This window comes from Athene noctua, chromosome 36 (genome assembly GCF_965140245.1).
Source record: "Athene noctua chromosome 36, bAthNoc1.hap1.1, whole genome shotgun sequence".
Lineage (NCBI taxonomy): Eukaryota > Metazoa > Chordata > Aves > Strigiformes > Strigidae > Athene > Athene noctua.
The window spans coordinates 1,078,114-1,104,274 of NC_134072.1; the positions used below are offsets into that span (position 1 = coordinate 1,078,114).

A 26,161-nucleotide genomic window follows, 5' to 3' on the forward strand; every position below is an offset into this window, starting at 1 on the left:
CCCAAAACACCCCCCCCCGCGCCCCCCCCCCTCCAAGAGTCCACCCGGGGGGGGGGGGGGGGTGTCTGTGTGTGTCCCCCCCCGCCACGACTCGGGCGATTTTTTTTTTTTTTTTTTTTTTTTTGGGGGGGGGGGGGGGGGGGAGGCGATTTTTGGGGTGATTTTTCCATGAATAAATAAAAAGTGGGGGGAGGGGGGGGGGGGGGGGGTCTGTGGGTGTGTCCCCCCCCCCCCCAGCACTCCGTGTCCTCGCGTGTCCCCTCGGGGGGGGCCCAGGATCCCCCTGGGCCGGGCGGGGGCTCATCTGGAGCCGGGTGACGCCACCTGCAACAGGGTGTTGGTTTTTTTTGGGGGGGTCGGGGGGACCCCGAGTGTCTGGGGGTGTCACTTCACACCCCCCCCCCCCCCCCCAACGGGGACACACCGGGGTGGGGACACACCCGCCCATGGGAGGGGCTTGGGTGACACTGGGGGGACGTTCCTGTGTCATGTGACCCTCCCCTTGGGGTGTCCCCGTGTCGGGGTGTCCCCGTGTCGGGGTGTCCCTATGGGTGTCCCCATGTTGGGGTGTTCCTCTCGGGGTGTCCCCATGTGGGTGTTCCCATGTCAGGGTGTCCCTATGGGTGTCTCCCGTTGGGGTGTCCCCGTGTCGGGGTGTCCCCAGGGGTGTCCCCGTGTCGGGGTGTCCCTATGGGTGTCCCCGTGTCAGGGTGTTCCTGTGTTGGGGTGTCCCTATGGGTGTCTCCCGTTGGGGTGTCCCCGTGTCGGGGTGTCCCCAGGGGTGTCCCCGTGTCCGGGGTGTCCCTATGGGTGTCCCCGTGTCAGGGTGTTCCTGTGTTGGGGTGTCCCCATGTCGGGGTGTCCCTATGGGTGTCCCTGTGTCGGGGTGTCCCATAGGAGTGTCCCCATGTTGGGGTGTCCCCGTGTCGGGGTGTTGCCGTGGGTGTTCCCGTAGGGGTGTCCCCGTGTCAGGGTGTCCCTATGTCGGGGTGTCCCTATGGGTGTCTCCCGTTGGGGTGTCCCTGTGTCGGGGTGTTCCTATCTGTGGGTGTTCTGTTGGGGTGTTCCCCTGTCAGGGTGTCCCCACGTGGGTGTTCCCGTGTCGGGGTGTCCCTATGGGTGTCCCCGTGTCGGGGTGTTCCTGTGTTGGGGTGTCCTATGGGTGTCCCCCATGTTGGGGTGTCCCCATGTCGGGGTGTCCCTGTGGTGGGGTGTTCCTATATGTGGGTGTGCTTATGTTGGGGTGTCCCTATGGGTGTCCCCATGTCGGGTGTTCCCGTAGGGGTGTCCCCATGTTCAGGTGTCCCTGTGTTGGGGTGTTCCCATGTTGGGGTGTCCCTGTGGGTGTCCCCAGGGTGTCTGCATGTTGGGGGTTCACGTTGGGGTGTCCCCATGCCGGGGTGTCCCCATGTTGGGGTGTCCCTCTGTGGCTGTTCTCATGTTCGGGTGTCCCCATGTCAGGCTGTTCCCATGTCGGGGTGTCCCCACCCACGGCTGTTTCCCCTCCCCCCTCTTCACCACTTTTTCTCCCCCCCCCCCCCCCCCCCCCGTTTATCCCTCCCCCACCAGGTGTGTGTGTGTCCCCCAGGTGTCCCCCCCCCGCTCCAGGTGTCCCCCCCCTGGCCCCAGGTGTCCCCCAACCCTCCAGGTGTCCCACCACCCCCCCAGGTGTCCCCCCCGGCCCCAGGCGTCCCCCCTCGCCCTGGGTGTCCCCCAACCCTCCAGGTGTCCCCCCACCCCCCCAGGTGTCCCCCCACCACCTCCAGGCGTCCCCCCTCGGCCCCAGGTGTCCCCCAGCCCTCCAGGTGTCCCACCACCCCCCCAGGTGTCCCCCCTGGCCCCAGGTGTCCCCCCCCGGCCCCGGGTGTCCCCTAACCCTCCAGGTGTCCCCCCACCACCCCGGGTGTCCCCCCCCTGGCCCCGGGTGTCCCCCAGCCCCCCAGGTGTCCCCCCACCACCTCCAGGTGTCCCCCCCGGCCCCGGGGTGTCCCCCCTCGGCCCTGGGTGTCCCCCACCCCCCAGGTGTCCCCCCACCCCCCAGGTGTCCCCCCACCACCTCCAGGTGTCCCCCCTCGGCCCCGGGTGTCCCCCAACCCTCCAGGTGTCCCACCACCCCCCCAGGTGTCCCCCCCGGCCCCAGGTGTCCCCCCCGGCCCCGGGTGTCCCCCCTCGGCCCTGGGTGTCCCCCACCCCCCCAGGTGTCCCCCCACCACCTCCAGGCGTCCCCCCCGGCCCCGGGTGTCCCCCCCCGCGGGCGCTGACCAGGGTGAAGCCGTCGTAGATGTGCATGAGCTCCTCGGTCTTGTACTGCTCGAGGACGACGACGCCGTGCAGGTGGGCGCTGCGGCGCCGGGCGCAGCCCTCGCAGTGCACCAGGTACGTGTTGCGGCCCCCGGTCTCGCTCGTCACGAACAGGATGTTGAACACCTCCACCTGCGGGGGCGGGGACAGCGGTGTCACCACCGCGGGTAACGGTGTCACCACCGCGGGTAACGGTGTCGCTGCCACGGGTAACGGTGTCACTGCCACGGGTAACGGTGTCACTGCTGTGGGGTAATGGTGTCACTGCTGTGGGGTAATGGTGTCGCTGCTGTGGGGTAATGGTGTCGCTGCTGTGGGGTAACGGTGTCACTGCTGTGGGGTAACGGTGTCGCTGCTGTGGGGTAACGGTGTCGCTGCTGTGGGGTAATGGTGTCACTGCTGTGGGGTAACGGTGTCACTGCCATGGGTAACGGTGTCACCGCCGCGGGGTAATGGTGTCACTGCTGTGGGGTAACAGTGTCACTGCTGTGGGGTAACGGTGTCGCTGCTGTGGGGTAATGGTGTCGCTGCTGTGGGGTAATGGTGTCGCTGCTGTGGGGTAACGGTGTCGCTGCTGTGGGGTAATGGTGTCGCTGCTGTGGGGTAACGGTGTCACTGCTGTGGGGTAACGGTGTCGCTGCTGTGGGGGTAACGGTGTCGCTGCTGTGGGGTAACGGTGTCGCTGCTGTGGGGTAACGGTGTCACTGCTGTGGGGTAATGGTGTCGCTGCTATGGGGTAATGGTGTCACTGCCGTGGGGTAACGGTGTCACTGCTGTGGGGTAACAGTGTCACTGCTATGGGGTAACGGTGTCACTGCTATGGGGTAACGGTGTCTCTGCTGTGGGGTAACGGTGTCACTGCTGTGGGGTAACGGTGTCACTGCTGTGGGGTAACGGTGTCACTGCTATGGGGTAACGGTGTCACTGCCGCGGGGTAACAGTGTCACTGCCACGGGATAATGGTGTCACCACCATGGGGTAATGGTGTCACCGCCGCAGGGTAACGGTGTCACTGCCGCGGGGTAACGGTGTCACCGCCACAGGTAACGGTGTCACTGCTGTGGGGTAACGGTGTCACCGCCGCGGGGTAACAGTGTTACTGCCACGGGGTAATGGTGTCACCACAATGAGGTAACAGTGTCACTGCTATGGGGTAACGGTGTCACCACCTTGGGGTAACGGTGTCACCACCACAGGGTAACGGTGTCACCGCCATGGGGACAACAGTGTCACCACCTTGGGGTAACAGTGTCACTGCCATGGGGTAACACTGTCACCACCTTGGGGTAACGGTGTCACTGCCTCGGGGTAACGGTGTCACTGCCTCGGGGTAATGGTGTCACCACCATGGGGTAACGGTGTCACCGCCTTGGGGACAAAAGCACCACCGCCATGGGGACAACAGTGTCACTGTTGTGGGGGTAACAGCGTCAGTGCCAGGGGGGTAACGGTGTCACCACCACGGGGCCAACAGCCATGGGGACAGCGGTGTCACCACCACGGGGCCAACAGCGCCACCCGGGTGTCCTGAGGCGTGTGGGCCGGGAGGGTCCCGCCCGGTGCCCAGGTCGCGGCGGTGGCCCCGGCGGTGTCACCCCACGGCGGGTGACGGGGCCGGTGACGTGTCACCACACGTGACCAGAGACGATCGAAGGGGCCAAGGCCACGGGACGATGGCCACGAAGACATCAAGGCCACGGCCGAGAGCATCGCCCGCACCGCGCCAAGGCCACGCCCAGACCCACGGCCACACTGTGCTGAGACCGTGGCCAAGGTCCCGCCAAGAACGTGGCCAAGGCCAGGTCAAGACCGTGGCCAAGACAATGGCTAGAACCATGACAAAGACCGTACTAAGACCAAGACCAAGATCATACCAAGACCATGGCCAAGACCAAGATTATACCAAGACCATGGCCAAGACCATGGCCAAGACCATGGCCAAGACTAAGATCATACCAAGACCATGACCATGACCAAGACCAAGACCATACCAAGACCATGACCAAGACCAAGACCAAGATCATACCAAGACCAAGACCATGGCCATGGCCAAGACCAAGACCAAGATCATACCAAGACCATGGCCAAGACCAAGATTATATCAAGACCATGGCCAAGACCAAGACCAAGACCATGGCCAAGTCAAGACCAAGACCAAGATCATACCAAGACCATGGCCAAGACCATGACCAAGACCAAGATCATACCAAGACCATGGCCAAGACCATGACCAAGACCATGGCCAAGACCATGACCAAGACCATGGCCAAGACCAAGATCATACCAAGACCATGGCCAAGACCAAGACCAAGAACATGGCCAAGACCAAGACCAAGACCATGACCAAGACCAAGATCATACCAAGACCATGGCCAAGACCATGACCAAGACCATGGCCAAGACCATGACCAAGACCATGGCCAAGACCAAGATCATACCAAGACCATGGCCAAGACCAAGACCAAGAACATGGCCAAGACCAAGACCAAGACCATGACCAAGACCAAGACCAAGACCATGACCAAGACCAAGATCATACCAAGACCATGGCCAAGACCATGACCAAGACCATGGCCAAGACCATGACCAAGAACATGGCCAAGACCAAGATCATACCAAGACCATGGCCAAGACCAAGACCAAGAACATGGCCAAGACCAAGACCAAGACCATGACCAAGACCAAGACCAAGACCATGACCAAGACCAAGATCATACAAGACCATGGCCAAGACCGTGCCACGCCCATGCCCACACCCAAGCCAAGCCCACGGCCAACCCCAGGCCCAAGCCCACGCCCAAGACTCACCCAACACCCCCCCCCCCCAAGCCCAAACCAAGCCAACCACCAAGAAACCATCCAAACCACGCCCAAACCTTTGCCGAACCCATCCCCGAGCCCCCGCCCCGCCCCCTCCCAGGCCCCGCCCAGCCCCCAGCTGTCACTCACGTCGCACTCGTTGCAGTAATAGGCCGGCTCGTCCTTCACCCGGCCCTGGTAGGCGATTTTCTTGCCGGCGCGGACCAGGCTCTCGCGCTGCACCTGGCAGTGCTTGATGGACTGCATCAGGCAGTACCTGCAAGGCCGGCGGGGCCCCCCCCCGCCCCCGTCAGGCCCCGCCCCCGTCAGGCCCCGCCCCCGTCAGGCCCCGCCCCTGCCAGGCCCCGCCCCTGCCAGGGTGGAGGCGGCTGGAGGTGGGAGAAGGCCTGTGACGGTCACACCGTGGCCCCGTCCCTGTCCCCACCGTGTCCCCAACCCCTCCGTGTCCCCTTCATGTCCCCCCCACATGTCCCCACCGTGTCCCCAACCCCTCTGTGTCCTGTGTCCCCTTCATGTCCCCTCCATGTCCCCAACCCCTCCGTGTCCCCTCTGTGTCCCTTCCACGTCCCCAACCCCTCTATGTCCCCTCTGTGTCCCCACCTCCTCCGTGTCCTCTCCGTGTCCTGTGTCCCTTCTTTGTCCCCTCCATGTCCCCTCTGTGTCCCCAAACCCTCTATGTCCCTTCTACGTCCCCTCCATGTCCCTTTCATGTCCCCCCCGTGTCCCCCCCGTGTCCCCATCCCCCCCCATGTCCCCTCCATGTCCCCATCCTCTCCGTGTCCCCTCCACGTCTCCTTCATGTCCCCATCCCTCCATGTCCCCTCTGTGTCCCCCCATGTCCCCTCCACCTCCCCCCCCGTGTCCCCCCCATGTCCCCATCCACCCCCATGTCCCTTCCGTGTCCCTTTCATGTCCCCCCCACGTTTCCTCCATGTCCCCATGTCCCCTCCGTGTCCCCTCTGTGTCCCCCCCCGTGTCCCCTCCGTGTCCCCTTCATGTCTCCATCCCTTCCGTATCCCCCCCGTGTCCCCCCCATGTCCCCATCCACCCCCATGTCCCCTCCGTGTCCCCTCTATGTCCCCGTGTCCTCTCCGCGTCCCCCCCGTGTCCCCTCCGTGTCCCCTTCATGTCCCCATCCCCTCTGTGTCCCCCCCGTGTCCCCCCCATGTCCCCATCCACCCCCATGTCCCCTCCGTGTCCCTCCCCGTGTCCCCCCCATGTCCCCCCCCGTGTCCCCGTGTCCCCTCCGTGTCCCCTTCATGTCTCCATCCCTTCCGTATCCCCCCCGTGTCCCCCCCATGTCCCCATCCACCCCCATGTCCCCTCTATGTCCCCGTGTCCTCTCCGTGTCCCCCCCGTGTCCCCTCCGTGGCCCCTTCATGTCTCCATCCCTTCCGTATCCCCCCCGTGTCCCCCCCATGTCCCCATCCACCCCCATGTCCCCTCCGTGTCCCCTCTATGTCCCCGTGTCCTCTCCGTGTCCCCCCCGTGTCCCCTTCATGTCTCCATCCCTTCCGTATCCCCCCCGTGTCCCCCCCATGTCCCCATCCACCCCCATGTCCCCTCCGTGTCCCCTCTATGTCCCCGTGTCCTCTCCGTGTCCCCTCCGTGTCCCCTTCATGTCTCCATCCCTTCCGTATCCCCCCCGTGTCCCCCCCATGTCCCCTCCGTGTCCCCCGCCCCGTGTCCCCATGTCCCCTCCGTGTCCCCCGCCGTGTCCCCGTGTCCCCTCCGTGTCCCCCCGCTCACTTGATCATCCTGTAGAGGTCGGGGTCACTGATCTTGACGGTCCTGGCCACGTTCCAGGACACGTGGATCATGGGGACGATGGACTTGACGTTCTTCACCTCGTTCCACTCGTAGCGCTCCAGCGCCAGCTGGTACTGGTAGGCTGGGGGGGGGGGGACAATGGGGACATCAGGGCCACCACGGGTCCCCCCTCAACCCCGACACGTGTCCCCAGGGCTCAGCGTGTGTCCCCTCCCTGCCCAGGTCTGTGTCACGTGACGCTGCTGTCTGTCCCTGATGTCACACACACACACACACCCCCCCCCGGGCTGTGCTGTGTCCCCCCCCTGCCATGTCCCTGCTGTCCCCGCCATGTCCCCGTGTGCCCCGCCCCGTATCCCCACTGGCCCCCCCCCCATCTCCTGCCACCTCCTCACCACCCTGTGTCCCCCCCAGTCCCCCCCACACCCCCGTATCCCCGACATCTCCCTGCCACATCCCGCTGTCCCCCCATATCCCCCAGTTCCCCTGGTGCCCCATATCTCCCCAGTCCTCCCAGTTCCTTCCATATCCCCCCAGCCCGCCCAGTCTCCCCACATCCCCCCAGTCCCTCCATATTCCCCCAGTGTCTCCCATGTCCCCCCAGTCCCCCCATATCCCTCCAGTCTCCCCGTATCCCCCCAGTCCCCCCAGTCCCCCCACATCCCCCCAGTTCCCCCAGTCCCCCCACATCCCCCCAGTCCCCCCAGTTCCTCCCACATCCCCCCAGTTCCCCCATATCCCCCCGGTCTCCCCACATCCCCCAAGTCCCGCAGTGCCCCCCAGTGCCGCCCAGTGCCCCCCAGTCTCCCCATATCCCCCCAGTCCCCCCACATCCCCCCAGTCCCCCCAGTTCCTCCCATATGCCCCCAGTACCCCTGTATCCCCCCAGTCCCTCCAGTTCCTCCCACATCCCCCCAGTTCCTCCCACATCCCCCCAGTTCCCCCATATCCCCCCAGTTCCCCCAGTCCCCCCACATCCCCCCAGTCCCCCCAGTTGCTCCCATATCCCCCCAGTCCCCCCAGTTCCTCCCACATCCCCCCAGTTCCCCCATATCCCCCCGGTCTCCCCGCATCCCCCGAGTCCCGCAGTGCCCCCCAGTGCCGCCCAGTGCCCCCCAGTCTCCCCATATCCCCCCAGTCCCCCCACATCCCCCCAGTCCCCCCAGTTCCTCCCATATCCCCCCCAGTCCCCCCACATCCCCCCAGTTCCTCCCATATCCCCCCAGTCCCCCCACATCCCCCCAGTTCCTCCCACATCCCCCCAGTCCCCCCAGTTCCTCCCACATCCCCCCAGTTCCCCCATATCCCCCCGGTCTCCCCACATCCCCCGAGTCCCGCAGTGCCCCCCAGTGCCGCCCAGTGCCCCCCAGTCTCCCCATATCCCCCCAGTCCCCCCACATCCCCCCAATCCCCCCAGTTCCTCCCATATCCCCCCCAGTCCCCCCACATCCCCCCAGTTCCTCCCATATCCCCCCCAGTCCCCCCACATCCCCCCAGTTCCTCCCATATCCCCCCAGTCCCCCCACATCCCCCCAGTTCCTCCCACATCCCCCCAGTCCCCCCAGTCCCCCCACATCCCCCCAGTTCCTCCCATATCCCCCCAGTCCCCCCACATCCCCCCAGTTCCTCCCACATCCCCCCCAGTCCCCCCACATCCCCCCAGTCCCCCCAGTTCCTCCCATATCCCCCCCAGTCCCCCCACATCCCCCCAGTTCCTCCCATATCCCCCCAGTCCCCCCACATCCCCCCAGTTCCTCCCACATCCCCCCCAGTCCCCCCACATCCCCCCAGTCCCCCCAGTTCCTCCCACATCCCCCCAGTTCCCCCATATCCCCCCGGTCTCCCCGCATCCCCCGAGTCCCGCAGCGCCGCCCAGTGCCCCCCAGTGCCCCCCAGATCCCCCCAGTCTCCCCATATCCCCCCAGTCCCCCCAGTTCCTCCCACATCCCCCCAGTTCCCCCATATCCCCCCGGTCTCCCCGCATCCCCCGAGTCCCGCAGCGCCGCCCAGTGCCCCCCAGTGCCGCCCAGTGCCCCCCAGTTACCGGTGAGGGGCCCGACGTTCCAGGCGATGTTGTTGCACCACCCGGTGGCCTGCACCCAGTGCACGGTCCCGGCGTTGATCCACACCAGGTCCCCGGGGCGCTGCACGAAGCGGTACACGGGGATGTTGGAGCGGTACAGGTCCTCCAGGATGGGCCACCACGAGCCCGTCAGGTAGTCCACGCCGTGCCTGGGGAGGGGTGGGGAGGGGTCAGCACGGGACACGCCCACCGACACGCCCACCCCGCCCAGACCCAGCCCGCCGTCCCTTCCCTAAACACACACACACACCCCCCTACCGCACCGCGGGCTTTGCCTGCTCTGGCCACGCCCGCTGCGTGTAGACACGCCCACAACACGTAGATACGCCCACAGAATGTAGCCACGCCCCTTCAGTGCGTGGCCACACCCCCTCGCCCCTGAAAACGCTGCCACGCCCTCCCTTATGGAGGACAAGGGTAGGCACGCCCCTATGGTGTGGAAGTGAGGTGTAGCCACGCCCACTGCGTGTAGCCACGCCCACAACACGTAGCCACGCCCACAGAATGTAGCCACGCCCCTTCAGTGCGTGGCCACACCCCCTCGCCCCTGAAAACGCTGCCACGCCCTCCCTTATGGAGGACAAGGGTAGGCACGCCCCTATGGTGTGGAGGTGAGGTGTAGCCACGCCCACTGCGTGTAGCCACGCCCACATAATGTAGCCACGCCCCCTCAGGGCGTGGCCACACCCCCTCGCCCCTGAAAACGCTGCCACGCCCCCCCCTTATGGAGGACAAGGGTAGGCACGCCCCTATGGTGTGGAGGTGAGGTGTAGCCACGCCCACTGCGTGTAGCCACGCCCACAAAGCGTAGTCACGCCCACAGAATGTAGCCACGCCCCCTCAGGGCGTGGACACACCTCCTCACCCCTGAAAACGCTGCCACGCCCCCCCCTTATGGAGGACAAGGGTAGGCACGCCCCTATGGTGTGGAAGTGAGGTGTAGCCACGCCCACTGCGTGTAGCCACGCCCACAACACGTAGATACGCCCACAGAATGTAGCCACGCCCCTTCAGTGCGTGGCCACACCCCCTCGCCCCTGAAAACGCTCCCACGCCCTCCCTTATGGAGGACAAGGGTAGGCACGCCCCTATGGTGTGGAGGTGAGGTGTAGCCACGCCCACTGCGTGTAGCCACGCCCACATAATGTAGCCACGCCCATTCAGTGCGTGGCCACACCCCCTCGCCCCTGAAAACACTGCCACGCCCCCCCCTTATGGAGGACAAGGGTAGGCACGCCCCTATGGTGTGGAGGTGAGGTGTAGCCACGCCCACTGCGTGTAGCCACGCCCACAAAGCGTAGTCACGCCCACAGAATGTAGCCACGCCCCTTCAGTGCGTGGCCACACCCCCTCACCCCTGAAAACGCTGCCACGCCCCCCCCTTATGGAGGACAAGGGTAGGCACGCCCCTATGGTGTGGAGGTGAGGTGTAGACACGCCCACTGCGTGTAGCCACGCCCACATAATGTAGCCACGCCCATTCAGTGCGTGGCCACACCCCCTCATCCCTGAAAACGCTGCCACGCCGCCCCCTTATGGAGGACAAGGGTAGGCACGCCCCTATGGTGTGGAGGTGAGGTGTAGCCACGCCCACTGCGTGTAGCCACGCCCACAACGCGTAGTCACGCCCACAGAATGTAGCCACGCCCCCTCAGGGTGTGGCCACACCCCCTCACCCCTGAAAACGCTGCCACGCCCCCCCCTTATGGAGGACAAGGGTAGGCACGCCCCTATGGTGTGGAGGTGAGGTGCAGCCACGCCCACCGCATGTAGCCACGCCCACAGAGTGTAGCCACGCCCCCTCAATGCGTGGCCACACCCCCCCCTTGCCCCACCCTGACCGTCTGGCCCTACCTGTTTGGTCACACCCCTTATGGAGACTGACCACGCCCACGGCACGTAGCCACGCCCCCATCTTATAACCATGCCCCCAACCACATAAACACGCCTCTTGGTGGGTGGCCACGCCCCCTCAGCCCACCTGGCCACGCCCCTGTAGGTCTCCCTTATGGGGGCTGGCCACGCCCACCGTGTTTGGCCACGCCTCATGACCACACCCCCAACCACATAAACACCCCCCTCGGTGCGTAGCCACGCCCCTTCAGTCCACCTGGCCACGCCCCTGCAGCCACCGTGGGTCCCCCTTATGGGGGCTGGCCACGCCCACCGTGCTTGGCCATGCCCAATGACCACACCCCTCCCCCGTTGGCCACGCCCCCTTTCCCCCACAGCACCCAGAGCTGCTCTCCCAGCTCCCCCCTTTCCCCTGCCTTTAGCCCCTCCCTCGCCACCCAAGCCCCTCCCTCGCCACCCAGGCTCCTCCCCCGGCTCCTCCCCCTCCGGCGCAGGCCCCGCCCCCCGCGCAGGCCCCGCCCTCACTTGTCGCAGAAGGCCGAGATGGTTTCCCAGTAGTGCTCGTGCACCGCGAACCACTCGCAGTCCCCGGGGCCGATGTTGATGTTGACGGAGCAGAAGTTGTTGTTCTCCTGGTGACCTGCGGGGACGGGGTCACCGTCACCCGTCACCCTGTCACCCGTCACCGTCACCCCGTCACCCTGTCACCCGTCACCGTCACCCCCCCGTCACCATCACCCCCATTGCTGTCACTGTCACCCCGTCACTGTCACCATCACCCCTGACACTGTCACCCCGTCACCGTCACCCTGTCACCGTCACCCTGTCACCGTCACCCCGTCACCGTCACCCCGTCACCGTCACCCTGTCACTGTCACCCCCCGTCACTGTCACCCCTGACACTGTCACCCCGTTGCTGTCCTAATGTCACTGTCACCCGGTCACTGTCACCCTGTCACCATCACCCCCCCGTCACCATCATCCCCATCACTGTCACTGTCACCCCATCACTGTCACCGTCACCATCACCCCTAACACTGTCACCCTGTCGCTGCCACCCCCTGTCACTGTCACCCTGTCACCATCACCCCTGACACTGTCACCCTGTCACCGTCACCCCCCGTCACTGTCACCCTGTCACCATCACCCCTGACACTGTCACCCTGTCGCTGTCACCCTGTCACTGTCACCCTGTCACTGTCAGTCACCCTGTCACCGTCACCCCCTGTCACTGTCACCCCGTCACCATCACTCCGTCACTGTCACCCTGTCACTGTCACCCCCCGTCACTGTCATCCCTGACACTGTCACCCCGTTGTTGTCCTAATGTCACTGTCACCCGGTCACTGTCACCCTGTCACCATCACCCCCCCGTCACCATCATCCCCATCACTGTCACTGTCACCCCATCACTGTCACCGTCACCATCACCCCTGACACTGTCACCCTGTCGCTGCCACCCCCTGACACTGTCACCCTGTCACCGTTACCCCTGACACTGTCACCCTGTCGCTGTCACCCCCATCACCATCACTCCATCACTGTCACCCTGTCGCTGTCACCCTCCTGTCATCGTCACCCCCCTGTCATTGTCACCCCCGTCACTGTCACCACTGTCACCATCACTCCCTGTCACTGTCACCCCTGACACTGTCACACTGTCACAATGTCACTGTCACCCCTGTCGCTGTCACCCTGTCAATGTCAGCCCCCTGTCATCATCACCCCCGTCATCGTCACCTCCGTCACTGTCACCCCCAACACTGTCCCCCTCCATTGTCACCCCACGGTGTCCCCAGCCCCGATGTCACCCCACGGTGTCCCCTTCCGCCGACTGTAACACCCCCACGCACCCCCAAAGCGTGCCGACACCCCAAGGTGGGTGCTCAGCGCCGTCTCCCCCCACCACCCCCGTGTCCCCCTCGGTGTCCCCCCACACTGTCCCCCTCCATTGTCACCCCACGGTGTCCCCAGCCCCGATGTCACCCCACGGTGTCCCCTTCCGCCGACTGTAACACCCCCACACACCCCCAAAGCGTGCCGACACCCCAAGGTGGGTGCTCAGCGCCATCTCCCCCCACCACCCCCGTGTCCCCCGTTTCCCCCTCGGTGTCCCCCCACATTGTCACCCCCGCTGTCCCCTCCCCGGTGTCCCCGCGTCCCCCCTCACCGGGTGTGCGGCTGCCGGGGACCTTCATGTAGAGCTGCACAGTGTTCATGCCCAGGATGGTGTGACCCACGTGACTCAGCATGTTCCCCGTGGACGAGACACGCATGAACGCCGGGAGCTTCAGCAGCTCCTGCAGCTGCGGCTTCCACCTGGGGGGCGGCGGGTGGAAAAATAGGGTGGGGGGGGGGGGGGGGGACCCTAATCCCCGGGTACAGCACCCATGGGTGCCTCCCGACCTCTATGGGTGTTCTCCCATCCTCACGGGTGCCCCCTCGATCTCTCTGGGGGCTCTCCATCCCATTTGGGTGCCCCCCCCCCAACCTCTGGGGGTGTTCTCCGTTCCCCGGAGGTGTTCCCTGACTCCCTTCGTAGCGCCCGTGGGTGCCCCCCCAGGACACGTGGGTGCCCCTGAACCCCTGCACAGCACCCATGGGTGTCCCACATCCCCCGTGGGTGCCCCCTATCTCCCGTGGGTGCCCCCTGTCCCCCTCCACAGCACCCATAGGTGCCCCCCATGCCCCGTAGTTGACCCCTGACCCCCCCCCAGCACCCATGGGTGCCCCCTGACACCCTCCACAGCACCCATGGGTGCCCCTGTCCCCCTCCATAGCACCCATGGGTGCCAACCACCCCCTGTGGGTGCCCCCTGACCCCCCCAGCACCCATGGGTGCCCCCCACCCCCCGTGGGTGCCCCCTGACCCCCCCAGCACCCATGGGTGCCCCCTGACCCCCTCCATAGCACCCATAGGTGCCCCCCATGCCCCGTGGTTGACCCCTGACCCCCTGCACAGCACCCATGGGTGCCCCCCACCCCCTGTGGATGCCCCCTGACCCCCCCCAGCACCCATGGGTGCCCCCTGTCCCCCTCCATAGCACCCATGGGTGCCCCCCACCCCCGTGGGTGCCCCCTCACCTCTTGGCGTCCGAGAGGTCGATGTTGGTCCCGAACTTGATGATCTGGTGGGATTTCTGGTCGGGGTTGCTGGGGGGGGGGCGGGGGGGGACACGGGGGGGGTCACAGGGGGGGACATGGGGTGGGGGGGGTCCCGGGGGGACACAGGGGACACGGGGGGGACCCCAACTGGGGTCCCCAAAAAGTTTGGGGGGTGGGGGGGGCTGTGTCACATGTCCCCCCCCTCCAGTGCGTGGGGATGGGGGACAATCCCCACCCCCCCCATGACACAGGGACCCCCCTGGGGACCCCAGGACCCCCCCAGTGACACTGGGAACCCCCTGGGGACCCCTCGACCCCCCCCAAAGGACACAGGGACCCCCCCCCAGTGACACGGGGACCCCTTGGGGACCCCAGGACCCCCCCAAGTGACACCAGGAACCGCCTGGGGACCCTCTGGGGACCCCTCGACCCCCCCCAAAGGACACAGGGACCCCCCCCAGTGACACGGGGACCCCTTGGGGACACCCTGGGGACACCAGGACTCCCCCAAGGACACAGGGGACCCCCCCTTAATGACACTTGGGGACCCCCAAAACCCCCCCAGTGACACAGGGACCCCCATGGGGACCCTCTGGGGACACCTTGACCCCCCCCCAGTGACACGGGGACCCCTTGGGGACACCCTGGGGACCCCTTGGGGACACCAGGACCCAGGTTGGGGGATGGGGGGGGTTGGGGGGGGGGTGACATGTGTGTGTGTCCCCCCCCCCTCGCCGTGGGGTGTCCCCAAGAGGGGACCCGGGGTGACGGGGGGGGCCCTACCCGGGGGGCGTCTCCGTGGTGCTGTCGGGCTCTTCGGCCTCCTCATCCTCACTGTCCTTGTCCTCCTGCGGGGACGTCACCTCAGAACCCCCCCGGATGGCAGGGGACACTTGGGGACACTTGGGGACACCCCAGGGGACACTCGGGGACACCCCAAAGGCCCCAGGGAACAACCAGGGACACTTGGGGACACTTGGGGACACCCGGAGACACTCAGGGACACCCCAGAGGACACTCTGGGACACTTGGGGACACTCGGGGACACCCCAAGGGCCCCAGGGGACACTCGGGGACACTCAGGGGACACTCGGGGACACCCCAGGGGACACCCCAAGGGCCCCAGGGAACACTCAGGGACACTTGGGGACACCCGGAGACACTCAGGGACACCCCAGGGGACACTCGGAGACACTTGGGGACACTCGGGGACACCCCAAGGGCCCCAGGGGACATGAGGGGACACTCGGGGGACACTCGGGGACACCCCAGGGGACACCCCAAGGGCCCCAGGGAACAACCAGGGACACTTGGGGACACTTGGGGACACCACAGGGGACACCTGGAGACACTCAGGGACACCCCAGGGGACACTCTGGGACACTTGGGGACACTCGGGGACACTTGGGGACACCCCAAGGACTCCAAGGGACATGAAAGGACACTCGGGGGCATCTCAGGAAGCACTTGGGGACACTCGGGGACTAGTTGGGGACACCCCAAGCACCCCAGGGGACATGAGGGGACACTCAGGAACACTTGGGGACACCCCAGGGGACATGAGGGGGCACCCCAAGGACCCCGGGGGACACTTGGGGACACTGAAGGACACTCCAAGACACCCAAGGACCCCAGGGGACACTTGGGGACACCCCAAGGACTCCAAGGGACATGAGGGGACACTCAAGGGACACTCAGGGACACCCCAGGGGACACTTGGGGACACCCCAAGAAGCTCAGGGGACACCCCAGGGGACACCCCAGGGGACATTCCCATCCCGCCCCCTCCCCGCATGTGTCCCCATGTCCCCTCAGCCAACCCCAGGTGCTGTCCCCAAGTGCCACCAGCTCCAGGGTGTTCCGTGTCCCCCCCGTGTCCCCCCCGTGTCCCCTGTCCCCCGTACCCCCCCCCTCGACCTTCAGGACCTGGAAGGATCAGCCCTGGCACTGGGTGTCCCTGGCGACACTTCTGTCCCCTCTCCCTGTGTCCCCCCAGTGTCCCCAAGTGTCCCCACATGTCCCCTGCGTCCCCAAATTGTCCCCTGTCCCCTGTAGCCCCCCCCGTGCCCCCCCCTCGACCTTCAGGACCCCCTGGATGGATCAGCCCTGGCTCTGGGTGTCCTTGGCGATGCTCCTGTCCCCCTTGTCCCCTCTCCCTGTGTCTCCCCGTGTTCCGCATGTCCCCCCAAATTGTCCCCCGTGTCCCCAAACTGTCCCCTGTCCCCCGTGGCCCCCCCCGCGACCCCCCCCAGCTGACCTGCAGGGACTCCTGGAAGGAGGAAACCTGGTACCGGGTGTCCTTAGTGATGCTCCTGTCCCCCTTGTCCCCTCTCCCTGTGTCTCCCCGTGTCCCGCATGTCCCCCCAAATTGTCCCCCGTGTCCCCAAACTGTCCCCTGTCCCCCCAAATTGTCCCCTGTGCCCCGTAGCCCCCCCATAACCCCCCCTGTGCCCCCCCTCGACCTTCAGGACCCCCTGGATGGATCAGCCCTGGCTCTGGGTGTCCTTGGCGATGCTTCTGTCCCCCTTGTCCCCTCTCCCTGTGTTCCCCCATGCCCCCCACGTGTCCCCAAATTGTCCCCCGTGTCCCCAAACTGTCCCCTGTCCCCCGTAGCCCCCCCGTGCCCCCCCCTCGACCTTCAGGACCTCCTGGATGGATCAGCCCTGGCTCTGCGTGTCCCTTGCCACAGTTCTGTCCCCCTTGTCCCCTCTCCCTGTGTCTCTCCATGTCCCGCATGTCCCCCCAAGTTGTCCCCCGTGTCCCCAAACTGTCCCCTGTCCCCCGTGGCCCCCCCCGCGGCCCCCCCCAGCTGACCTGCAGGGACTCCTGGAAGGAGGAAACCTGGTACCGGGTGTCCTTAGTGATGCTCCTGTCCCCCTTGTCCCCTCTCCCTGTGTCTCCCTGTGTCCCGCATGTCCCCCCAAATTGTCCCCCGTGTCCCCAAACTGTCCCCTGTCCCCCCAAATTGTCCCCTGTCCCCCGTAGCCCCCCCATAACCCCCCCTGTGCCCCCCCTCGACCTTCAGGACCCCCTGGATGGATCAGCCCTGGCTCTGGGTGTCCTTGGCGATGCTTCTGTCCCCCTTGTCCCCTCTCCCTGTGTTCCCCCATGCCCCCCACGTGTCCCCAAATTGTCCCCCGTGTCCCCAAACTGTCCCCTGTCCCCTGTGGCCCCCCCGTGCCCCCCCCTTGACCTTCAGGACCTCCTGGATGGATCAGCCCTGGCTCTGCGTGTCCCTTGCCACAGTTCTGTCCCCCTTGTCCCCTCTCCCTGTGTCTCTCCATGTCCCGCATGTCCCCCCAAATTGTCCCCCGTGTCCCCAAACTGTCCCCTGTCCCCCCAAATTGTCCCCTGTGCCCCGTAGCCCCCCCATAACCCCCCCTGTGCCCCCCCTCGACCTTCAGGACCTCCTGGATGGATCAGCCCTGGCTCTGGGTGTCCTTGGCGATGCTTCTGTCCCCCTTGTCCCCTCTCCCTGTGTCTCCCCGTGTTCCGCATGTCCCCCCAAATTGTCCCCCGTGTCCCCAAACTGTCCCCTGTCCCCCGTGGCCCCCCCCGCGACCCCCCCCAGCTGACCTGCAGGGACTCCTGGAAGGAGGAAACCTGGTACCGGGTGTCCTTAGTGATGCTCCTGTCCCCCTTGTCCCCTCTCCCTGTGTCCCCCCATGACCCCCACGTGCCCCCAAATTGTCCCCCGTGTCCCCAAACTGTCCCCTGTCCCCTGTGGCCCCCCCGTGCCCCCCCCTTGACCTTCAGGACCTCCTGGATGGATCAGCCCTGGCTCTGCGTGTCCCTTGCCACAGTTCTGTCCCCCTTGTCCCCTCTCCCTGTGTCTCTCCATGTCCCGCATGTCCCCCCAAATTGTCCCCCGTGTCCCCAAACTGTCCCCTGTCCCCCGTGGCCCCCCCCGCGGCCCCCCCCAGCTGACCTGCAGGGACTCCTGGAAGGAGGAAACCTGGTACCGGGTGTCCTTAGTGATGCTCCTGTCCCCCTTGTCCCCTCTCCCTGTGTCTCCCCGTGTCCCGCATGTCCCCCCAAATTGTCCCCCGTGTCCCCAAACTGTCCCCTGTCCCCCCAAATTGTCCCCTGTCCCCCGTAGCCCCCCCATAACCCCCCCTGTGCCCCCCCTCGACCTTCAGGACCTCCTGGATGGATCAGCCCTGGCTCTGGGTGTCCTTGGCGATGCTTCTGTCCCCCTTGTCCCCTCTCCCTGTGTTCCCCCATGCCCCCCACGTGTCCCCAAATTGTCCCCCGTGTCCCCAAACTGTCCCCTGTCCCCCGTGGCCCCCCCCGCGGCCCCCCCCAGCTGACCTGCAGGGACTCCTGGAAGGAGGAAACCTGGTACCGGGTGTCCTTAGTGATGCTCCTGTCCCCCTTGTCCCCTCTCCCTGTGTCTCCCCGTGTCCCGCATGTCCCCCCAAGTTGTCCCCCGTGTCCCCAAACTGTCCCCTGTCCCCCCAAATTGTCCCCTGTCCCCCGTAGCCCCCCCATAACCCCCCCTGTGCCCCCCCTCGACCTTCAGGACCTCCTGGATGGATCAGCCCTGGCTCTGGGTGTCCTTGGCGATGCTTCTGTCCCCCTTGTCCCCTCTCCCTGTGTCTCCCCGTGTCCCGCATGTCCCCCCAAATTGTCCCCCGTGTCCCCAAACTGTCCCCTGTCCCCCGTGGCCCCCCCCGCGGCCCCCCCCAGCTGACCTGCAGGGACTCCTGGAAGGAGGAAACCTGGTACCGGGTGTCCTTAGTGATGCTCCTGTCCCCCTTGTCCCCTCTCCCTGTGTCTCCCCGTGTCCCGCATGTCCCCCCAAATTGTCCCCCGTGTCCCCAAACTGTCCCCTGTCCCCCGTGGCCCCCCCCGCGGCCCCCCCCAGCTGACCTGCAGGGACTCCTGGAAGGAGGAGGCCTGGTACTGGGCGTACTTGGCGATGGTGGTGTGGGAGCGGCTGCTCTCGCAGGGCCACACCTGGCGGGTGCCCGACAGGTCCCAGTTCTGGTCCGAGGGCTGCTGGACCTGGGTGCGCACCTCCACGGCGTGCTCCCCGCTCGCCTCCACCAGCGTCTTGGTGCTGAACAGCCCCAGGTCTGAGAGAGAAAGGAAATGGGGGGGCCCCGGGGGGGTCCCCAAAAATCAGGGGGGGCCCCAAAAGTCAGGGGGGGTCCCCAAAAGGGAGGGAAGGGGTCTCTATGGGGACAGGGAGGGCCCATGGGGACAGGGATGGGGGTAAGGGGGGGCTGGAGTGACTTGGGTGCTGGGCAGCGCCAGGTCTGAGAGAGAAAGGAAATGGGGGGGCCCCGGGGGGGTCCCCAAAAGTCGGGGGGGTCCCCAAAAGTCGGGGGGGTCCCCAAAAGTCAGGGGGGGGACCCTATGGGGACAGGGATGGGGGTAAGGGGGAGCTGGAGTGACTTGGGTGCTGAGCAGCGCCAGGTCTGAGAGAGAAAGGAAATGGGGGGGCCCTGGGGGGGTCCCCAAAAGTTAGGGGGGGGCCCAGAAATCAGGGGGGTCCCCAAAAGTCAGGGGGGGGCCCCAAAAGTCAGGGGGGGGACCCTATGGGGACAGGGATGGGGGTAAGGGGGATCTGGAGTGACTTGGGTGCTGGGCAGCCCCAGGTCTGAGAGAGAAAGGAAATGGGGGGGCCCCGGGGGGGTCCCCAAAAGTCGGGGGGGGTCCCCAAAAGTTAGGGGGGGGCCCAGAAATCAGGGGGGTCCCCAAAAGTCGGGGGGGACCCCAAAAGTGAGGGGGGGGTCTCTATGGGGACAGGGACGGGGGTAATGGGGCATCAACGGGGACAGGGACAACACTGGGGCCCCCCCCCGACATTTTGGGGTCCCCCCTGGAATTTTTCGTGGCCCCCTCCTGGAATTTTGAGGCCCCCCCCCCAGGAATTAGGGGCCCCCCTGGGATTTAGTGGCCACCCCGCAGGATCCGGTGGCCCCCCGCTGTGATCTGGTGGCCCCCTGAAAGATTTGGTGCCCCCCCCCCCGGGATTCAGTGGCCCTCCCCTCACGATTTGGTGGCCCCCCCAGGATTTGGTGGCCCCCCCCCGAAATCTGGTGGCCCCCCTGAGATCTAGTGACCCCCCCCCGGGATTTCTGTGGCCCCCCCGGGATTTGGTGGCCCCCCTGAGATCTAGTGACCCCCCCCGGGATTTTTGTGGCCCCCCCGGGATTCAGTGGCCCCCCCCGGGATCTGGTGGCCCCCCCCGGGATTCGGTGGCCCCCCCCGGGATTTTTGTGGCCCCCCCGGGATTCAGTGGCCCCCCCCGGGATTCAGTGGCCCCCCCCGGGATTTTTGTGGCCCCCCCTGGGATTCAGTGGCCCCCCCCGGGATTCAGTGGCCCCCCCCGGGATTTTTGTGGCCCCCCCCGGGATTTTCGTGGCCACCCCCCAGGATCCGGTGGCCCCCCTGGGATCTAGTGATCCCCCCTGGGATTTTTGTGGCCCCCCCCGGGATTCGGTGGCCCCCCCCGGGATTTTTGTGGCCCCCCCCGGGATGCGGTGGCCCCCCCGGGATTCAGTGGCCCCCCCCGGGATTCGGTGGCCCCCCCCGGGATTTTTGTGGCCCCCCCGGGATTTTTGTGGCCCCCCCGGGATTCGGTGGCCCCCCCGGGATTCAGTGGCCCCCCCCGGGATTTTTGTGGCCCCCCCCGGGATTCAGTGGCCCCCCCCGGGATTCGGTGGCCCCCCCCGGGATTTTTGTGGCCCCCCCCGGGATTCAGTGGCCCCCCCCGGGATTTTTGTGGCCACCCCCCAGGATCCGGTGGCCCCCCTGAGATCTAGTGATCCCCCCTGGGATTTTTGGGGCCCCCCCGGGATTCAGTGGCCCCCCCCGGGATTTTTGTGGCCCCCCCCGGGATTCAGTGGCCCCCCCCGGGATTCAGTGGCCCCCCCCGGGATTTTTGGAGCCCCCCCGGGATTTTTGTGGCCCCCCCGGGATTCGGTGGCCCTCCCCGGGATTTTTGTGGCCACCCCCCAGGATCCGGTGGCCCCCCTGAGATCTAGTGATCCCCCCTGGGATTTTTGTGGCCCCCCCGGGATTTTTGTGGCCCCCCTGGGATTCAGTGGCCCCCCCCGGGATTTTTGTGGCCCCCCCCGGGATTTGGTGGCCCCCCGGGATTCGGTGGCCCCCCCGGATGCGGTGGCCCGCGGACTCACTGAGGCGCAGGGAGCCGGCCAGCCCCCGGATGACGGTGATGGGGTTCTTGGGGTCGGTGCAGAACTGGAGCAGGACGGGGGAGAAGGCGTCCCGCTTGCTCTCCAGCTGGGCGGGGACAGGCGGGGCGGCCAATCAGAGGCCGCCGGCCACGCCCCCGCGGCCCCCGCAGACACCAATGGGAGAAGAGAGAAACCCCAACCGCCCCGCCCCCTCTATAAAGCGGCCAACGGGAGGACGGGACGCACCCACCCGCACCCCACCCAACGCCTGCAAGGGGATCCTGCGGGCCAATCAGCTGCAGGATCCCGTGGGGGTTAGCCCCGCCCACCGGCCAATCAGGACGGAGATGTCTCAGCCCACCGGCCAATCAGGACAGAGAAGCCCCGGCCCCTCAGCCAATCAGGATGGGGACGTCCTGGGGAATCCCCTCTCGCAGCCAATCAGGAGCAGCAGGTTCCCCTGGGGATTAGCCACGCCCACCGGCCAATCAGCACAAAGATTTTCCCAGGCCAGCGGCCAATCAGAACGGAGAAGGCCTGGCCGATCAGCCAATCAACACAAGGGTGTGCCGGGGCGCCAGCCAATCAGGATGGGGATATCCTGGGGAATCCCCTCTCAGCCAATCAGCAGCGAGTTCCTCTAGGGATCAGCCCCGCCCACCAGCCAATCAGCACAGAGATGTCCTGTCCCGCAGCCAATCGGGATGGAGAAGCCCCGGAGCAGCAGCCAATCAGAGCAGGGAGGCCCTGACCCATCAGCCAATCAGGAGGGAGATATCCTGGGGAATCCCCTCCCGCAGCCAATCAGCAGCAGCAGGTTCCCCTGGGGATTAGCCCCGCCCACCGGCCAATCAGGACACAGAAGGCCTGGCCCAGCAGCCAATCAACACAGGGGGGGTGCTGGCGCATCAGCCAATCAGGACAGAGAAGGCCTGGCCCCCTCAGCCAATCAGGATGGGGATGACCTGGGGAATCACCTCCCGCAGCCAATCAGCAGCGGGTTCCCCTGGGGATTGGCCCCGCCCACCGGCCAATCGGAACGGGGATGTCCTGTCCCGCAGCCAATCAGGATGGAGAAGCCCCGGAGCAGCAGCCAATCAGAGCAGGGAGGCCCTGACCCAACAGCCAATCAGGATGGGGATGTCCTAGGGACACGCCCCCAAAAGCCAATCAGCAGCGGGTTAGCCCGGGGAATAGCCCCGCCCACCGGCCAATCAGCAGCAGGGACGCCCTGGACCAATCAGCAGCGGGGATTCCCCATGAGCCCCGGCACGGGGCCAATCAGAGGGGAGGGAACCGGCCAGTCGGCCAATCAGCATTGGCGATTCCCCAAGACTCCTCCCACGAGCCAATCAGCGTGGCCGATGCCCCAGGGACCCTGACAGCTGGCCAATCAGAATCAGGGATCCCTCCTGTGGGCCAATCAGAAGGAGGAGCTCCTGCCAGTCAGCCAATCAGGGACAGGGATAAGTTTAGACCCACAAGGGGACGCCCCAGGGCCTCTCCCATGAGCCAATCAGCAGCGGGGACACCCTATAGCATCTGCTGGCGGGCCAATCGGAAAGAGGGAGCCATGCCAGTGAGCCAATCAGCATGCGGGGATCCCACCAACCGTCCAATCAGGGACAGGGACATGCTTAAACCCGCAGGGGGATGCCCCAGGGCCCCTCCCACGAGCCAATCAGCATGGGGGGTGCCCCAGGAGCCCTGCCAGCTGTCCAATCAGAAGGAGGGGATCCTGCCTGAGAGCCAATCAGCATGAAGGGATCCCACCAACCGACCAATCAGGGAGAAGGAGCTCTCCAGACCCACAGGGGGGTGCCCCAATGCCCCTCCCATGAGCCAATCAGCAAGGGACATTCCTGCCGGTGGGCCAATCAGAAAGAGTAGATCCTGCCTGAGAGCCAATCAGCATGAAGGGATCCCACCAACGGACCAATCAGGGACAGGGACATGCTTAAACCTGCAGGGGGACGCCCCAGGGCCCCTCCCACGAGCCAATCAGCAGCGGGGACACCCTATAGCATCTGCTGGCGGGCCAATCGGAAAGAGAGAACCCTGCCAGTGAGCCAATCAGCATGCGGGGATCCCACCAACCGACCAATCAGGGACAGGGACATGCTTAAACCCGCAGGGGGACGCCCAGGGCCCCTCCCACGAGCCAATCAGCATGGGGAGTGTCCCAGGAGCCCTGCCAGCTGGCCAATCAGAAAGAGGGGACCCTGCTAGTGAGCCAATCAGCATGAAGGGATCCCACCAACGGACCAATCAGGGACAGGGACATGCTTAAACCTGCAGTGGGACGCCCCAGGGCCCCTCCCACGAGCCAATCAGCAGCGGGGACACCCTGTAGCTTGTGCCGGTGGGCCAATCAGAATGAGGGGATCCTGCCTGTGCACCAATCAGCACGCGGAGATCCCACCAACCGACCAATCAGGGACAAGGAGACCTCCAAACTCCCAGGGGGATGCCCCAGGTCCCCTCCCACGAGCCAATCATCAACAGCGATCCCTTGTTGTCCCCATCCCGCACCCCCCCGTGCTGACCAATGGGAATCAGGGCGTTCCGCCGAGCGGCCCAATGGGGAGCGAGGGCCGGTTGGAGGGGGAACCAATGGGGACTCACGTAGATGCTGGGCGTGGGGGGGTTGAGCTTGTCCCGGGCAGCTTCTCCCGGGAGTCGATGTGGGGCTTCACCGACTGCGCGGGGCAGAGGTAGGACTGGCGGAAGGGGCCCGGCACCCGCGCCTGCCTGCGGAGGGGGGGTCAGCCCCGAAACGGGGGGGCACCGGGGGGCACGGGGGGGGGGCACAGGGGGCGTGGGGGGGGCATGGGGGGTCATGGGGAAGGGATAAGGGGAGAAATGGGGGAGGTGGGGGGGGGGGAATGGGGGGAACGGGGGGGTGGGGGGGGGATGTGGGGGGGACAAGGGGGCGTGGGGGGGGTCATGGGGGGAGGGATAGGGGGGAAATGGGGGGGTGGGGGGGAAGGGGGGGAATGGGGGGGACGGGGCGGGGGAAACAACTCGAAATCCCCCCCAAATCCCCCTGTAGCCCCCCCAAACCCCCCAGTGACCCCCCAAATCCCCCTGTAACCCCCCCAAACCCCCCTCCAGCCCCACCTGAACCCCCAAATCCCCCGTAACCCCCCCCAAACCCCATTTTGACCCCCCAAACCCCCTTTTGACCCCCAAACCCCCCCTCCAGCCTCACCTGAACCCCCAAATCCCCCTGTAGCCCCCCCAAACCCCCTTTTGACCCCCCAACCCCCCATCCAACCCCCCAAACCCCCCCTCCAGCCCACTTGAACCCCAAAACCCCCCTGTAACCCCCCAAACCCCCTTCCAACCCCCCCCTCCAACCCCATCTGACCCCCCAAACCCTCCGTAAACCCCCCCCCCGACCCCCCCCCCCAAAAAAAAACTAACTTGCTGGCGCGGACGACCTCGGCGGCGCTGTGGCGGATGGTGAGTTGAGCCAGGGGGGGGGCCCGGGGTTCCTCAATTTCCGAAGCGACGAAGGTGTCACCCGCGCCCCCCCCCGTTATCGTGGGGGTCCCGGTGCCCCCCCCGGCTCCGCTTTCTACTTTAATCAATCGGATTTTTAATTCTTTCGGGGGTCCCTCCCCCAAAGATCGGAGCTTGAGGAGATCGGCCGAGCTGACAAAAGCCGGGGGGGGGGGGAGCTGGGGGGGGGGGTTGAGGTTGAGGGGGGGGGTTAGAAGAATCGGGGGGCGCGACGGATTTATTTTCCAAGCGTGAAGATGGCGGATGATGACGGTGATGGTGATGATGGTGATGATGATGATGGTGGTGATGATGATGATGGGGGGGGACGGGGGGGGGACGTTCCCCTTTTTCTCGCATCCCGGATCGTTGTAAATCCAAAGCGGCCAAAACGGGGCGATCGGTTTCTTTACGGGGGTGACGACGGCGGGGGGGGGCCCGACGAAGGTCGCGGTGACGGGGAGGGGTCTCCGGTAACGTCTCCCCCCTAATTTAGGGGGTGTCGAAGCGGCGTCGGAAGAAGGAGGAAGAGTTTCGGGGGGGGGACGCCCCGCTTGCTCCGCCAAGGTCTCGCAGGCTCGGCTGATTTCCTCCAACGCCTCCGATTCCGAACGGGAAATTTGGGGGGGGGTTTGTTGAATTTTAGGGGGCGGGGGGGCCCAGCCGGGCGATGAGGTAGCGAGTTGAGGGTCGAGGGGTGAAGGAGGAGAATTTTTAGGGTGTCCCGCGGCGCCCCCCCCGTTGTTTTTTGCCCTTCGAAAGCGGCCGTTAAAGATTTGAAAAATTTGGGGTCGTCGCGTTTGCCGAAAGGATAAAGACGGGGGGGGTCGGGGGGGTCCTGACCTGGGGGACCCCCAAACGGAGGCGCTTTGGGGCGAGCGAGCGGGGGGGGCTGGGGAGAAGCGGGGGGGCTGGAGGAGGAGGTTGGGGGGGTGGGGTAGCCCCCCCTTCGTCTTCCTCTTGGCGAATGGATTCGTCCAACATTTTCATGATATTGGCCAAACCGTCGGGTAAAATTTTGGCGAATTCGGGGGGTTCCTCGAATTGATCGTCCAAAGGGGGGGCCCCGAAATCGAAAAGGCGTCGGGGAGCCCCCCCCGGGGATGAGGAGGAAGAGGAGGAGGAGGAGGATGAAGGAGGAGGAGGAGGAGGAGGAAGGGGAGGGTCCGGGGGGGGGGGGGGGCCGCTCTTTGGATAAGCGACCCCCGAAGAAATGGGGGGGCTGGGGGAAGGGGGGGGCGTGGGGGAGGTTCCTGAGGTTTTAGGGGGCGTCGGGGGGGGCGTGGAGGTGTGACGGGGGGGGGTCCCCAACCAAAAATCGGTTTTGGGGGGGGGGGATAGAGCTCGGTGGTGGTTTTCTTCCTCCTCTTCCTCCTCCTCCTCCTCCTTGGTGGAGTAAGAGCAGCGGAAAGGGGGGGTAGGGGGGGATGCGGGGGGGGCCCCCCCTCAAATGGGGTTCGTGGGCCCCCCCCCGTCGTGCTGGTGGCGGTTGGGGTCGGGTAGGAAAGAGGGGACCCCCCCAAAGGGGGATTGGCCCCCCCGGTTGAGGAGGGGGTCCCCCTTCTCCCCCCCCCCC

General features: G+C 66.1%; 1 protein-coding gene across 1 annotated transcript in view; it reads right to left on the reverse strand.

The window, feature by feature from the left end:
• Positions 1–160: 160 nt before the first annotated feature.
• Positions 161–26,161, reverse strand: part of LOC141972856 (lysine-specific demethylase 6B-like) — a 29,661-nt gene continuing 3,660 nt past the window's right edge. The window contains 14 exon segments of the mRNA XM_074930893.1: positions 161–324; positions 2,263–2,433; positions 5,251–5,377; positions 6,871–7,012; positions 8,936–9,123; positions 11,354–11,468; positions 12,999–13,147; positions 13,913–13,981; positions 14,717–14,781; positions 18,806–19,011; positions 21,082–21,187; positions 23,707–23,741; positions 23,744–23,832; positions 24,508–25,568. Coding sequence (XP_074786994.1) covers positions 301–324; positions 2,263–2,433; positions 5,251–5,377; positions 6,871–7,012; positions 8,936–9,123; positions 11,354–11,468; positions 12,999–13,147; positions 13,913–13,981; positions 14,717–14,781; positions 18,806–19,011; positions 21,082–21,187; positions 23,707–23,741; positions 23,744–23,832; positions 24,508–25,568 — 2,547 coding nt within the window. The 3' untranslated portion in view covers positions 161–300.